Below are 16,994 nucleotides of genomic sequence, written 5' to 3' on the forward strand. Positions count from 1 at the left end.
TGTGCATGCACCTGTATGTGTATGTACCTGTGTATGTATGTACCTGTGTGTGCATTCACCTGTGTGTATATGCACCTGTATGTGTGTGCACCTGTGTGTGTATACACCTGTGTGTGGATGCACCTGTATGTGATATACCCATGTGTATGCACCTGTGTATGTATGCACCTGTATGTGCATGTACCATGTGTATGTATCTGTGTATATATGTACCTGTATGTGAGTGCACCTGTATATGCATGCACTTGTATGTGCATACACTTGTATGTGTATGTACATATGTGCGTGTGGAGGTCAACAGACAACCTCAGGTGTTATTACTTAGGCGCTGTTCATCTTATATTTTAAGCCAGGGTCTCTAACTGGCATGGACTTTGACACGTAGGTTGGTCTGGCTTGCCAACAAGCCCCAGGGATTGTCCTGCCTCAACCTCCCAGCTTCTGGAATTGCAAACATGCACTGTGACCATCTTTCTTACATGGGGTTCTAGGGATCAAACCCAGGTTCACATGCTTGCAAGGCAAACACTTTACACGCAGCCCAGAGGCACTCTGTATGTCTTTTGTTCTTTTTCAACCACAATCCAGATTGGGCACTTGTCTGCAAGAAGCTAACGCTCTGGGGTGAGGAATGGCACGGATGGCAGAGGATGAGTTGTCTGTTTTTGTAGAAAACTTGACTTGGGTAGCACCAAAGGGGCGAAGAGAGCCACGCTCCTGCAGGCTGGTGAGCACGCTTCCTCACGTGCACCTGAGGCTGATGGTTTTGTGTACAGCCTCTGAAAGTCCAGGTCACAAATTAACACTCCCAGTGTAAGTGCTCTCAGTTTGGTTTGTTTGGAAGCAGGGTCTCTTCTGTAGCCCTGGCTGTCTGGGAACTCCACATGCAGATCAGGGTGGTCCAGGATTCACAGAGAGCTGCCTGCCGCTGCTATGTTAGTGCCAAGATTAGGGGTGTGCACCACTGTGCCCAGACAACTGCTTTAACTTTCAAATTATTTAACCACATTGTTTTGCTTTTTTGGGTAAAGATCCCCCCATTTTTGGTACTTCTGGCAGCTTTCCTGAGGAAATGTTGGCAGATAGATGTCTATCTGCCGGGTCCTGCTAGCTGTCCTGTTTGCTGGAGGAACCTCCGTGAATGACTGAGCCTGACTGTTAAAGAGCATCATCCAGACAGCGCAGGGACGGGGGACCAGCAGCAGTCTATGAAGATGGTAGCACTCATGAGGTTGGCCGGCTGCCGTCACTCTGCGTGCAGTGTGGGAGGCAGTGGAAGAAGGCGGGGCAACGAATGTGGATGAGGAGGATGAGGGAAAGATTGGGATTCATCGTGGACCCCTGCCTGCACTTGGAATCTGGGAGAACAGCAGAAGGGCTCTGATTTTCTGCCCTATGTCCTGATGTAAGGTGACAGATGGCGCTTGTCCTCAGCCCGAAACATTGGCCTACAGTGCGGAAGCCTGGCACACAAAGGCGGCGGGCCAGCGAGATGATTTCGTCTGAGATGAGAATGTGGCTGCAAGGGATAAACAAAGGGTGAGGGCTGAGGTGACGGCTCGGTTGGTAAAGGGCTTGTTTTTCAAGCATGAGGACCTGAGTGAGATTAGTCCCCCAGAATCCAGGTCAGGGAAAGCTGGGTGCAGCAGCATATACTTCTAACCTCAGTACTGGGGTATGGGGACAAGGTGGATCCTAGGGGTTTCCCAACCAGTCAGTCTAGCCTATTTGGCAAACCTCATGCCAACTACAGACTCTCTCTCAAAAACCAAGGTGGATAGTGTCTGAGGAGTGACAGCTGGGGTTGCACACACACACACACACACACACACACACACACACACACACGAATCAAAGGGTAAGATTAGATGAGAAAAATATTCCTCGAAGATAGTATTGAACCCCAAGTAGAAGCAAAAACTGGCTGGGGTAGGCCTTGGAAGAACTCCAGGGCCCAGATCAAGAACAAACTCGCTGGCTGGGCAGAGTCTATCTGGTGATTCGTAAGTGCAGGTGGGAGGCTGACTTTGGTAGAGCCAGGATGATGGTTCTACATTTGGGTCATACGGCAATGAGAATCCACCATAGACAAGACATCTCTGTGGAAATGAGAAAGACTTGGCAGCTGTGATGGACACTTGCTTCCCGGGGAGAAGAGCCTTTGTGTGGCCATCTTCTTTTGCCTTGTCCTCATGTATCCAGCTGTTAATTTTCTGTTCTGTGTGACCACTAACTAGGCTTTCTGCATGTGATGCTATGTTGCCATGGGAACCTGGAGTCTATGTTCAGCAGAGCCTCCTCTTGCCTCTGGGAGACCCCGTCCGGCGTGGCTACCTGCGTCCTTGCACCATGAATGCAGGCGGAGAGTGAAATGCCTCCATTGGCCTCCTGGTATTTCTCGGCTGCACTTGTCTTTAGAACACTTTCTTCTAGGGGGCCCAAGGCACCGCACCGGCACAGTGACCTTCACGTCTTATCCAGTCCTTTTATAGCACATTTTCCCAGCAGCCATGATAGATGATTGTGAAGATGAGGACCCAGAGTGGGTAGGATGAGGGTGAGAGGCAGACATCCAAGGCGAAGCAGCCAGGAGGAGCAAAAAGTACAACCGCGAAGGAGAGAGGCCGTGTGTCCAGTGGCATTGTGCTGATCCTTAAATTTAGGAGGTGCTGAGAGAGCAGAGGGTGAACAGTGTGTCAGGGGAAGGGGGAAATGCAGCCCTCTTTCCCCTCCTGACTATGGGGCAGGAGAATCACATGTTATCCCTCTGTCAAGCACACATCTGGATTCACCCCTTTGCCATGTGCTGCTCCCTTTCATGTGGCCTGGAGAAGCATAGAAGTGCTTTTAGTGTCCTTTTAGGAGGAAGGTAGAAAGACAGGCAGGCAGCCAGGAAATCTTGGTGGTTATTAAACTGAGTCTTTGAGGACCATTTTATTAGCGATTAGGCTCCGCTCAACAGCACTAAAGAGTAGATGCTCTCCCTATGTCCCCTTCGAGCAAACCTCCAAGGAACCTGCTTCATGTGCTTATTTATAGCCAAAGACAAAGGCAGGCCTGGAAAGAAGCGTTAGACACTCCCATGGAGAGACACCACAGTCTGCCTTCAGGTGTCCCCCGTCCCAAGGCTGCCCATGCCTGTGTGTATAGTGGTGAGTTCTGAAGATGGCTTCTTCTGGGGCTGTTTGCTCAGGATTATTTCAGGGGCTGTTTGCTCAGGATTATTTCAGGGGCTTGTGTGTCACTGGGACACGGAACCTCCAGAGCATCGTCGAAACACTTCAAAATGGAGAAATAAAAGCCAGCATGGTGATGCATACCTGTAACCCCATAGCACTCTAGAGCTGAGGCAGGAGGATTGCCTTGAATCTACGACCATCTAGGCTATGCAGTGAGTGAGTAGCGGGCAAGTACATGACAGTGTCAAAAAACCCAAACATACCCCCCCACACACACACACCAGCCACTCATTTCGAGGGACATTGTCAGGTGACTTTGGTAGGTACGGTGTATCCTAAATGAAAGGCCCATAGTGCCTTCGCTCCAGGGTATTAAAAATGGTTTGGATTGTGTTAGTGTTGTCTTTATTCTCACCCATCAGCACATCAGGTCGGTGTAGGTTGAGTTCATAGCTCTCACCTCTTCACACTTAGACTCCAGGGTGTCTGCCTGGATGCTGCCGTGTCCTAATGTGGGGGATAACGGATTAAACCTCTGAAACTGTAAGCCACCCTACAAAATGTTTTTCTCTGTAGGAGCTGCTGAGGTCATGGTGTCTCCTCACAGCAGTTAAAACCCTAACTGGGACAGACCCACATCTGGTGAATGGTGCTGGACACAGAACACCCTGAAGTCAGCAAGCTGAAATCGCTGGTGCCTTCACATGCTTGCTGGTCTCTGTGATGGTGCCACTTCCACGATGGCTTTGTGAGGTGTGGTTGACAATTTCAAACTATATCTACTAATTTCAATCTGATGCGTTTGGACATATGCATACCCTTAACCCAACACCAGACTCAGAGGGGTAAATACATCCATCACCTCTGAAACTTCCCTCATCTGCCTTTGGGTTCTTCCTTTTTGTTGGTAAAAATAGCATCTCAGTTTTTCATCACCATGACAAAAATATCAGACAGGAACGGTTAAAGGAATGGGAGATTTGTTTTGGCTCGGTTTCTGCGGGCGCAGGATGGAGAGGGAGACCTTATGGCTGCAGCAACTCTTTCAGCGGTGGCAGGGCTGTGTGGCGACTTTGTCTGCATGGTGCAGGAAGGAAGCCAGGAATACAGGCTGGAACAGGCGCAGGTCTGCGCTTCACATGCATAGGGGCCTCGCTCCGGCTGTCTCGCCTGCTCCTGGACAAATAGATCGCACATCCTGAGGACTCCACAGTCTTCCAGAACACCTGCTGGGGATGGGACGCTTTCGCTCCAATCCATGATGAGCAGCAAGATATTCCCTGTGCTGCTGGCCAATTAGCAAGTGTGAAGGCAGGCGTTCATCTGTAATCAGGAAATCCTCTCTGTTGGGCAACATTGACGGATGAACCTGGGGAGTGTTCTGCTAAGAGAAGCCATCTGGTCCAGTGGAACGTCTCCCATGTGATCCACCTTTGGGAGGGAACCTTTATAGTTGGAAGTGGATGGGGCAGAGGGAAGAGTGGGGTTTCCAGAGCAGGGGTGAGGGAGGAGGGCACATTCTTCATCAACAAGGTGAAGACATTCCTGGGATCTTCCTGGCCCTACTCCTTGCACCTGCAGTGCTACCCCAATCTGTCACTAAGTGTCCTTGCTGCAACTAAGCAGGAACGTAAGCTCCCGGAGCTTTCCAGAACTACCTTCTCATGGGATTGCCGTAGATGCTCAGAAGCAGGTGTCAGGACCCTCTGTCCACACTGGCAGGCTCTGGGGTCCAGAGACTGAGATGGTCCAGCAGTCCCAGGGCCTTGCCTCTGGCCCCTAGGTGACCCCCACTCCTTGTCCTGCACTTCGCTGCTGGCTTGGGCTGGTCTCTTCCAACTTTTCAACTTTCCTGCCCCAAGAAGCAGAGCTCTAGAGGGATTCGCTCTGGGTTTTGGACTGAGTGGTTCTTCAGTAATCCTAAGCTGAGTAGTTCTTCAAGCTTTAAGCACAGTCCTGGACTTGGCATAGCACGTCAGCCTCGGAGCCACAGCTTTGTGGACTTCAAGATTATGATTTTTAAAAATATGGTCATCTAATTATATAAACCTGGATGTTTAAATATAGAATAGATGTGGCTTGACTTTGTTGTTGCTATTGCTTGGAGGCAGGGTTTTACCCATCACTCCAGGCTAGCCTCAAACCTACAGCAATCTTTCTGCCTCTCCGCCTCCCACTTGCTAGGATTATAGGTATGAACGACCCCCATTGGGTGATTTAGTTTTTATTTTATAAATCCCACAATTTTCTACTGAGACACGGGACATAGAATTCTTAGTAGGCAACTTTTCAGAACTGCCTAAGAAATTTCTGCCCAGCTCCCCTTAGTGAAGGAGCAGAGGACTCGCCTGGCTCAGACTCCCCCTTCCTCTTTGCAAGTGGTCCTCTCCTTGCTTCCTGGAAATGATCAAGTGTATGGCTGCCCATAACCAGCTGTGGCTTCCTCGTTATTAAAGTTCCATTATGATACGCACTGAATGGAAAGATGTTAAAAGCAAATTATATTCTTTTTTGTTTTGGTGTCTCTCCTTTAAAACCCTGTATAAGTAATCTTTAGCTTCTTAGTGAGAAATAAGCACTAGGCCTTTATTTATGCCTCTTAGGATGGAATTTGACTAGCACACCATTACTGGCTAATGTAGAATACAGAAATGTTCACACACACACACACACACACACATACACACACACACACAGGCTCACACTTCCTCACCTGTTTAGCCCAGTTGGAATCTTGGAATTTAGCTGAAATGATAACCATAATAGAAAAACCATGCCCCATGAAGACATTTTCAGGAAGCCGTGTACCCACGGTGCGACTCTCTAGGTCAAAGAGAAAGGTAGAAAATTCAAAAGGCATTTCCTGGGAAAGTGAAAACCAGACCAGATCTCAGACCAACAGATACAGGCATGGTCTTCTCACCCTGTCCCTGATGTGACATATCTGTGAGGTGTTCTTTGCGATGGGCACTGGGGAGGTAGAGACAGACGGTCTTCTTCTCACAGGATCTGCTCACAGGCATATACCCATCTTCCCACTGACTTCCTATGCTCCACCCCTGATGGACAGGACATCTTCAGGGTGCCAGCCTGACCGTTGTAGCACATATCTCTGAGGGTAATCATTTGTTCTGTCCAATAACAAATGTTATACCTCTGACCCCTGGCACTGCCCTCAATAGTAGCTAATGGAGTTCATAGCCCAGACACGTTTGTGGTGATCCATTGTTCTGAAAAAATCCCTCAACCCCAAAGACTCTGAACTTTTCTTAGACCTTGCAGTAAAGTTAATTATATGTCTTGAGATCGTTTCAGACTATGTAATTAACCCGCTAGCCTACTGTGTACTCATCCTGTTTAACTGGCCTTTAAGAGAACAATACAACCAACTTTGCTTACCTTAGAGTTCCCACGCAATCAGCTTTTACAACCTGGGCAAGTGCATGGCTTTAATCTTAGATTATGTACTCTTCCATGTCTCAGCCAAGAATATTGTGTGTGTGTTTATTGTGGAGATCATTTGCTGGAAGCAGCCAACAGACTGAAAGCAACCATAAAACAAATTCTACCATAAATATTGCAAGCAATGTAGATACGGCTCGATAATGTCTGTTGTCATCCTGAGTGCTAGTCAAGGTCTGGGGGGTCAGCGAGGCAACTTCTTTCCCCGTAAAGCTCCGTTGAAGATTCTATCAAGAATTCCTCATTTCATTCCTGTGACAGGTTTTCTGTGATCGTCAGTAAATACAGAGCAAAGCCCTCGGCTCGGGAGAGGCACAGCACAGACACAGCTAACAGAACAGTTTCTGACTCACACAGCAGACAGACCACAGATCAGCCTGTGACCACAGACAACAGACACAGGGAGAGAAGTGAAGAATTGCAGTGTGGGTTTGTTCCTGGGCAAGTTAACCCGAGAGGACGTTGTTGCTCTGGTTTCGTTGCTTAGTGTGGCCTTGCTGCATTTTGGTGCCTCTGGAGTTGTCTTGAATGCTTTAGTGGATGCACATTTAAGGAAGGCTTAATTAAGGAAGTCTATGAGAACCTGGAATAAAAGATAACAAATATTTATTTGGGGAAAACTCACAATAAGAGTGGAGACCCGCCACAGTCCTCTGCTCTGTGGACACTAGGAGCTGTGAACGGAACTCAGACCACCAGTCAAGAGAGCGTGAGAGCCCCTCCTTGCAGACAGAAGACCACGCCCCTAAGTCCAGTAACCCCAAAAGCTATCGGCAGAGTGAATTTCCACAGCACTCATCTTTATAAAGGAGAATTACTTTTCCCCAGCAAGAAGACCAGCTTTTAGTAATAAAAGACAGTTGCATGGTGTCATATATCTGTAATCCCAGCACTGGGGAGGCTGAGGCAGGAAGATTGCTGTGAGTTTGAGGCCTGCTGGGGCTACAGTGAGAGGCCATGTCTCGGAAAAGACCAGTAGATATGTCTACAGAGCGTAATATGCACACCTGATTAAATAAGGGGGACATCTGCCCCTGAGGACGACTCTTACTGTGGTGATGGTGACAGGAAGCACACCAGGCTTAACTTGGACCTCTCAGCGGCAGGACAAGCTTGTCACTATCTTTCTGAAACTTGTCTTAATAACTATCTGCAGGATGCAGAAAGCTCCTGGCATGGACACCCGGTCAGGACAGGCACTGTGAGTGCTATCTACCTGTTGTAGGTAGCTTCTGCTGGCTTGGGGCATCCATGTTGTGTTAATTCTGTGAGATTTTTTTTGCACGAGGGTGGCACCTGCAGAGGTGCCAACCTGTGTCAGCGTTCCCTGCAGACTGTTCAGGCAGGATCAGGCGATGCCCCCCACACACGGTGTTTCTGCTGTGCTGAGTGTGCCTTCCACTGGGGGTTCAGCGGCTGTGCAGCTCATCTGGGTGGCCTGAACATTTCTGAGGCAGACATGCCTCTCTTGATCACAGAGCCCGGCTGGTGGAAAGTATTAAAGAGACTGCCCCGTTCCCTCTTCTTGCCAAACCCACTGTCTTCTGAAAATGAAGCGTGAAGGTTCTACCCTCCTTCTGGTTTGGAACAAAGAAGTTTTGTGTCCTTCCGGACCCGCAATATCTTAATTCCTGGAATATAAAGAATTTTCAGAGACTGTTTTTGGTCAGTTGTCATTTTCAAAAGCAGAGTAAGATCGTATGGTTTAAAATAGCTACACGTGGGGAAAGAGTAGCCACTGCAGCATCCCAAGTTTGCAGGCATGTCCCTTCGGGTTTGACCCAATTCCACATCTCACTGGTGGAAGTCATGACAGGCTTTTTTTCTGTACCGGGTTTTCTGACATTTTAGGCTTATTTTTCTTTAGTTCACACAGTCTTGACATGTAAACAGGCTTGTAAATACTTCAATGTTTTCTTTAGCTACAGTCAATCTTAATACTTTTAAAAATGATCATCTTGGTGAGAAGGGGTTACCTACAGGAAACTACCTAGATTCCAGCCCACATCCTGTCCCTATTACACACCGATAAGCAAGCAGCCTCTAGGGGGCAGCAGAGCTCCAAGTAAGACCTGTGCCCCTGCAGGTGTCCTCAGGCTCACTGCCCCCTCCTCCTAGGTGTCCCTCTGGCAGCACCCAGCCTCCCCTCTGCTTAGAGAACTTCTTCCTGATTCCTCACCAAAGCAGGACACTCTGTGGTCCAGCTCCTGCACTCCACTGGTCTTTCCCCTTCCTGATGTACCTGGCACCATGGCACCTAGCCTTACAGCAGGACCTGCTATTGTCTCACAGCCAGGCATGCCCATGTCATGACAAGAACACCTTAGGTCTTTGTGTCTTATAATGCCTGGGATGCCTAGGAGACTTAATAAGTAAATGCTGGAAGCAGAAGGAGCATTCCCTGTGTGTACATGCTCATGTGTGTACAAGATTATCTGTGCATGCATGTGCAGGTGTGTGTGTGTGTGTCTGCACATGTGTGTACAATACAGAGGATTGCCTTGGATGTTGTTGCTCAGGTGCCAGACACATTTTTGTTGTTGGTTGCTTTTGAGGCATGATCTCCCTTTTCCCAGGAGGGTTACCTATTAGTCCAGGAGGTTACCCATTAGTGCAGGAATTACCTATTAGTCCAGGAGCTTACCTATTCGTCCAGGAGCTTACCTATTAGTCCAGGAGCTTACCTATTAGTCCAGGAGGTTGCCTATTAGTCCAGGAGCTTACCTATTAGTCCAGGAGCTTACCTATTAGTCCAGGAGCTTACCTATTAGTCCAGGAGGTTACCTATTAGTCCAGGAGGTTGCCTATTAGTCCAGGAGGTTACCTATTAGTCCAGGAGGTTACCTATTAGTCCAGGAGGTTACCTATTAGTCCAGGAGGTTACCCATTAGTGCAGGAATTACCTATTAGTCCAGGAGCTTACCTATTAGTCCAGGAGGTTTCCTATTAGTTCAGGAGTTACCTATTAGTCCAGGAGGTTTCCTATTAGTCCAGGAGGTTACCTATTAGTCCAGGAGGTTTCCTATTAGTCCAGGAGGTTACCTATTAGTCCAGGAGAACTTTCAAGTGATCCACCTGTCTTAGATTTTATTTTAATTTTTTAATTTAGTGGTTGAATAATTATGCACACAGTTGAGCCATCTTCAGCCCCTTCAGGAACATGCCTTAATATATAGACACTTGATGTATAGACATAGTTACTAATTTGGTTGCTGGGATGGCTCCATTGTCACATGACTTCAGCATTCTTTCTGACTAGAGAGAAAGACAGAGGATGTTTGAAATAAGCCAGAGGTGCAAGGAAGACATTAGCTTTGGTGGCCCTGGTATAGGTTGTGCCTTAAAAGGAAGACACAAGCTTTGGTGACATTGGTATAGGCTGTGCCTCGGCTCCTTTCCTCTTGGATGGGTTTCTTGATCAAATTAACTTTCAGCCTCTGTTTTCTCACTCATAAAATGGGATTAACTAAGGTGATTTATCATCCAAACTAGGAAGACGTTTGGGAATGACAGACATTACAGGAAAGCGGTGATGGACGGCGGTGTTGAGTGCAGTTTCGTGCAGGGTCAGCTGTGGTGTGGGGTGGAGGAAGGCTCAGAGTGGAACTGGGCTCGGTTGTGAGCATGAGGGTAAGAGATGCAGACCCTCAGAGCACATGGGACCACTGAGTGGGAGATTACCAGAGAAGCACTGGGATTTAGGGAGACCCAGTGGGATTCTTTGTGTAGTCTATGTGTAGGAACACGTGTGTGCAGGTATGTAGACATGTGTGCACACATGTAGAGGCCAGAGGACAACTTCAGTGTCATTTCTCAGGTGCTGTTTTTAGAGACTGGTGTCTCACTGACCTAAGCTTATCAAGCAGAGGAGAGGAGCAAGCCACAGGGCCACGCTTCTCTGCTTCCCTGGCCCTGGAATTACATGTGTCCTTGAAATCACACTTTTGGCAGAGAGTGTTTGGGAATTGAGCTCCGGTGCTTGTGCTTGCACTGAAGGCACTTGACCTACTGAGCCACCACCCTGGTCTCCAGCCTAATGGGGTTTTATCTGGAAGGAGGCCGGGTGGACTAAGGAGGCTGAGGAAGGGAAAAGGATCGGGTGGGACATGGGGGGACATTCCCCAAACTGACCCAGCAGGAGTCTTCTACAATTGGGTGGTGCAGGCCAGACAAGCATGAACACCAAGCCAAGGTGTGGGGGACTTAGAGGAACCCAATAAAGCTTTGTCAAGGCAAGAATCTGTGGAGGAGGACCTGGGCATACAGCTTAGTGGCAGGGTCCTAGAACTCACTTTCAGGCAGTGACAAAGTCAACCCCGTCACAGCTAGGACAAGAAGTCCAAGATTCCTGGTGCATGGTGAGGTGACTGAATGAAATGAGAGCATGGCCGCTCCAAGATGTAGTGGAGAAGATTGTAGATGAGGGAGAGAATGGCCAGAGGCATCTAGAAGGGTCCAGACCTAACATGGCCAGTAGAATAGACCGGGCCATGAGAGGAGGGGAGTGGGAACAGAGAAGAGAAGAGAGGAGGCTAGGACCAAGAGAGCACATGGGAACCCAGAAGGCACTGGGCCAAAACAACTGAGTTATATAGGAATCGGAAGACGGGGGAAGAGGAGCAAAGCCCCTGGGAGGGCTTTAGGGTTTAGAATAGGGGTTGGGGTGAGAGGTACTAGGGGAGCCACAGGTGACACCTGAGCCAGGTTTCTTTGGGAATTGACAGTGCCGACTGAGGACAGTAACGTGTGTGTGTGTGTGTGTGTGTGTGTGTTTGTGCGCGCTCGCACGTGCGCATGCATGTGTGTGCATGCGTGCGTGTAGAGAAGCTTGGAGTAACGATTCTGAACATTTTCACCATAAAGAAAAACAGATTTTGGAAGGAGTCTGGGGATATGGTGGAGTTCTTTCCCAACACGCAGAAGGTCCTGAATTCAAGCCTCGGAATTCTGGAAAAAAAAAAGAGTTTGAGGAGCCAATAACATTGAATGCACACATCTATTGACCACCACAGTGTCTTAGCAATACGTGTCATCTTATGCATTGTTTAAATTACTTCAAATAAAATACTTACATAGTTTTTTTTTGACATTTATCTTTTGGTCTGATTGGCTCTATTTACTTATGTCTTCTTCTGAGAAGTAGTGCTATTAGAAATGAAGCTTTTAAATAACGCTTCTTCCACAGTAAGGAAGCAGCGCATGAGCAGTACGAATGCTAAACCAACAGGATTCTGGGATGGCAGATGGGAAGCGTGGTGCATCAAGGGGGAAAGATCCTTGTAAAGTGTCTCAGAAGACATCAGGAAGACCTCTGTCCCCTCGCAGGGGGAACTGGGGCAAAGAGGAAATGGAAACTGAGGCCTGTGGTCTCTTGGAAACCACAGAAAAGGGTGAGCTCCCACACATCCATGTTCTCATATGTGGGCACTTGTCACTCAGGCCTGGAGACATATCTGAGGATGCCGTGCCCTGGGGCAGAGTGCGAGGCATTGGTCCAGCACCCTTGTGAGTCCAGAGTTGCCTCTGGGTCACTAGCCTGGGAATCTGGGACCAGCCCCCCTAGCCTTCTTATACACCCCATTCCTACCACGTGAGGGCCTCCTTTTAGCCACTCTGTATAAATAATGGCTTTACCAGCATATAAATATGGCTTTACCATAAACTTAGTAGTCTGAGCTGTGAAATGCACACTTTCCACGACGGTCAGTGTCCTCCCCACACCAGTAGCTAAGTAGGTGCCCCGTGATGGGCTCCAAGGCTGGGTACATCCCTTCACCAGCTTTAAACTCACTGCTGCCGTCTTGCCTCTTATAAGTGATTTTTCCACAGTAAGGGCTCTTTGGTGTGTCTGTTCATCTGACCTAAAGCCACACCCTGTGCGAATTTAGGGTTTGGCCAATGATGAGTGAGGTGGACAGCTCAAGGTTTGGCCTACAGCTTCCTGGAAGTAGACTCTTTGTACCTTAAGCAATAATGCAGGTATTCAAGAGTCAAGCCAGAAAGCAGGGGAGGCAAGTGTATCCGTCCCTCCATCCATCAGCATGGCTTCTCACAGCCTCTTCTCTCTCCAGGTATGTGTACATTCCACTGGGCGGATCTCAGCGTGGCCTGCTGGGAACACTGCTTTCTACCGCGATGACGTTCGCATTTGTGAGCTATTGGCATGGTAGCTATGAAGACCTCTGGTGCTGGGCAGCGCTCAACTGGCTGGGAGTCACCGTGGAGAGCGGAGCCCAGAGGCTGCTGGAGAGGCGCTGTATCCGGGAGACCTTGGTGAGCAAGATCTATCATTGCCCATGTGGTAAGGGAGAGCGGAGCAAGAAGAGACTGGTTTGGGAGGGATGGTGGTCACCAAATTCACTCAGATATGAGCAGTTCTTACCAGACAATCGCAAAGTCTCTGTGTCTCTAGGAAGCATGACTGGGGCAGGGGTAGGGAGGCTTCGAAATTGTTTACCTGGATGGCTGGTCGGTTGGATGGATAGATGAATGGATAGACAGATGGGTACTGTAACTATAATAGCCTAGGCACCTATAGAAAAATTACAAAATCCAGACAAGTACATAACTAATAAATTTCACATTGAAGCTCATTTTTCTGCTTGCATACACTCAGCAGAGCCACTTAGAGCGAGTGCCATAGCGGTGTTTCAACCTCCCCTCCACACCAGCAGACCTGTGTAGAGCCCTAAGGTGGCTTGTTTAATTATTCTATTACTAACCTTCTCATTATAAATCATAATTAATGTGGATCTCATAATCAGGATGAGTTCTGAGTAGAACTGTCAGGTTAAGAGTTTTCTCATGTTCAGTGCTCACTCTGCACACTGCATATCAGCTCTTACTCACCTGTAGACAAGGTGTCAGGTTCCCACCCTCCCAGATGCCCTTGCCAGTCCTGAGCGATGCTGGCATTCTCATTTTTGATAGATACCGTTGATGTCAGCCTGGCAGAGAGATGAGGGGTAAAGCCGCATTCTGTATCTATAGGTATGACTGGGAAATTAATCGAGTACTTCCCTCCGTAGATATTTTAAGCGTCACACATGTATTTTGCCTTGTCAATGTGGCAGTTGATACACGCGAATCTCGCAGGAAATCAGTGTTTCTGAGTACGCACAGTGTTCTGCCGACCCAGAGAACGGCCCGAAAGGAAATGTGTCAGTGTCTGCTCTCGTGGCAGGCTGTAAATACAAGAGATTCCGATGGGGAAAGATGATTAATGTGGATAAACTCTACCCAGTGCATGAGACTAAAGCAAATACATCTTAAACATCACTGAACGAAGGCATTGAAGCGTGTCTCAGTAAAGATAGGCACACAGCGAAGGGCAGTTATCAGTGAAAACCGACAGAAAGCACACAGCAAAGCAGCACTTTGGAAGAAATTAGGTATGCTCATGCGTATTTACAGATAAGCATTTGGGGGCTGGAGAGAGGCTCAGTGGGTGAGAGCTCTTGTTCTTCCAGATCTGCGTTTGGTTCCTGGCACCCATACCAAGTCTAACAGCCCTCTGGAGCTTCAGTTCTGCAGGGGGTCTGGTGCCATCTTCTATTTTCTGAGGGTATTCCCTCATATGTACAGGCCTACATGGAGACAAGCACATAGACACATCATCAAAATTAAAATAAATGTTAAGCCGTGTGGTGGTGGCACACGCCTTTAATCCCAGCACTCGGGAGGCAGAGACAGGTGGATCTCCGTGGCTCAAGTCACCAGCAACACAAGACACTTCAAGTGTGGCTAGTGCCACAGAGACACTAAATTAGGACTTATTTCTTTTTAAAACACTTAAAATTCTTTTGTTATTTTAACTGTACGGGTGTTTTGACTTATCTTAGAGTCTCTATTGCTGTTACTGAAACACTATGACCAAAAAACAAGTTGGGGAGAAAAGGGTTTATTTGGCTTACACTTCTGTATCCTTGTTCATCACTGAAGGAAGTCAGGACAGGAACTCAAACAGGGCAGGAACCTGGAGGCAGGAACTGATGCAGAAGCCATGGAGGGGAACTGCTTACTGGCTTGCTTTCCCCTGACTTGCTCAGCCTGCTTTCTTATAGAACTCAGGACATCAGCCCAGGGATGGCACCACCCGCAGTGAGCTGAGCCCTCCCCCATCAATCATGAATTGAGAAAATACCTTACAGCTGGATCTTTTGGTGGCATTTTCTCAATTGGGGTTCCCTTCATCACGATAACTCTTAGCTTGTGTCAAGTGCCTGCATGTATTTTCTGTACTGTGTGCATGATTGGCACCCACGGAGGCCAGAAAAGGGAATTTGATCCCCTAGGACAGGACTTACAGATGGTTGTGAGCTGCCATGCGAGTGCTGGGAATTGTACCAATGCCCTCTAGAAGAGCAGCTAGTACCCTTAACTGCTGAGCTATTTCTCCAACCCCCTTATTTTATTTAATTAATTTAAATCTAGGTAGCTTAATTGTGACCTCTGGCCACCATTTTGAATAGTATAGTTCTAGAACATACCCTCTTTCCAGAAAACATTTTAAATAGCATATTTGACCGTGATAATTGCATGTGGTACCATAAAAGCTCCCTGGGACTGGAGTTTCTGGTGGTTATGAGCTCCCACAGAAGTGCTGACAGGTCTCCTGGGAAGGGCAAGTGCTCTTAGCCCCTAAGCCATTGCTCAAGCCCTGACGATCTTTATTATGGTGCTCTGCCTGGATCCAACTGGTAGCTGAACCTCGTTCTGGACTCCCTTGCAGCTATCTTAGTTCTGAGCCCATGTCCACTCGTCTTCAGACATTTCCATTAGCTGTCTGAGTGACAATGCCATTTCTGAGGTTATCCTAAACCATTCCTTAGCTCTTCCTTCTCTCATATGCCCTGTTTCTTCTGTTTCCTAGATTGATCTTAAGTTTTTTTGTGTTTTTTTTTCCCAGTCACTGTGTAGCCCCTGGAACTCTCCTGATCCACAGTCTTCTCTCCTAGTGCCTGGTAATCGAATGACTTCTAATTAGTAGCTCTTCATCTATATCAACCCCCTCAGTTCACCACCCTCCTAGTACCTAGTGATATTTCTTAGTAAAAACCCAACCAAACCCAGTTGTTAGTGCTGGAGAGATGGTTCAGTGATGGAGAGCACCTGCTGCTCTTGCAGAGAGACGAGCTAGGTTCAGTTCCCAACACCCCCATGCCAGCTCACAATGGTTTGTAATGAGTTCCAGGGGATTCAGCGCCCTCTTCTGGCCTTCACAGGTACTTTATACATTGGTGTACACACCTCCATGAAGGCATAACACCCATACGTGTAAAATTAAAATGAATAATTAAAAAAATAAAGCTCAATTGTGGCTTCTCATCTTCTCATCTCCTCAGTGTTTAGGGTGAACTCAGAGTCCTATCTCTGAGTTCTCAGAGATAACTCAGGCATTATCTTGAACCCTGTGCCATTGGCCCCTGCTTTCACCCCGCCCCCAAGCCACAACTCCCTCAGGTAGGCTTCTAATCTTCCGGGGTATACTCTCTGCCTGCCACACCCCAACGCTTCAGACTTTGTCTTGGTAGACATCTTGTTTGTGAACCCTGTGCTGGTTTTCCTGGCTAAGGCATGTCTCTCTGGCTAATTCCCTTGGGATGTCACATGGTGTCTCCTATCCGGCTGACACAGGACAGTGAAATATGTTGAGATGTTTTATCCCCATCTCCCTCACTGATTTTCAAGTGTAGGGGTTTCTGGTGAACAACACATAATGGCTGTTATCACAGTACTCATCAAAGTGCTTTGTTGAGTGAAACAGTGATGTTTTCTGACTTCATTGAGGAGTGTAGAAGAGAAAGGGGCTTGTGCAGTGGTGTTTACGGTGCACGTTGTCTGCTGGAAGAACCCTGGAAGGTGGAGGGCTGCTGAACATTGTGTGGAGCATTATTATTTTACAGCAGCACAGATATGAAGTATCTGGGTTAGTGATAGTGAAATGCCGCTGTGGTACCCAATACCAAATATGTGAAAATGTGAACCGAAAAGGTAGGGAAGAGGCCACTCGCTTTATCTCCCGCTCTTTCCGAGAGGGGACCCATCAACCCTGGCTCTGGGAGGCATGGACCTGTAGGAAGCTTGCCAAAGGCCTTTCCACTAAGCTCCCTTTCTGGTTGGAAGCAGAGGAGTTGCCGAGGTAACTTACTCTCTCCCAACACGGTCCTCTCCAGGGAGCCAGAATTTGTGCCCAGCCTTGAAATCTCTTAGTTAGCAGTGGCATTTGAAGCATCGGTGGAATGGCCCTGCTTTCTGGAAGCCTGGATTTGATCTCAGGGAGACCCTTTCAGGCTGCTTGTCTGTAATTTCCATGCAAAGATGAATCCATATCCCCAAAAGTTGACTCACCCT

The 16,994-nt window shown here is 48.0% G+C and overlaps 1 protein-coding gene across 3 annotated transcripts in view; it reads left to right on the plus strand.

Annotated features, from left to right (window-relative positions):
- Hhat (hedgehog acyltransferase) overlaps positions 1–16,994 on the plus strand; it is a 247,720-nt gene that overhangs the window by 168,626 nt on the left and 62,100 nt on the right. For all 3 annotated transcript variants that reach the window (XM_087906017.1, XM_087906016.1, XM_087906018.1), the window contains one exon: positions 12,713–12,914. In XM_087906017.1, coding sequence (XP_087762143.1) covers positions 12,713–12,914 — 202 coding nt within the window. The remainder of the gene's footprint in view (positions 1–12,712; positions 12,915–16,994) is intronic.

This window comes from Myodes glareolus, chromosome 5 (assembly GCF_982192425.1).
Source record: "Myodes glareolus chromosome 5, mMyoGla1.1, whole genome shotgun sequence".
Lineage (NCBI taxonomy): Eukaryota > Metazoa > Chordata > Mammalia > Rodentia > Cricetidae > Myodes > Myodes glareolus.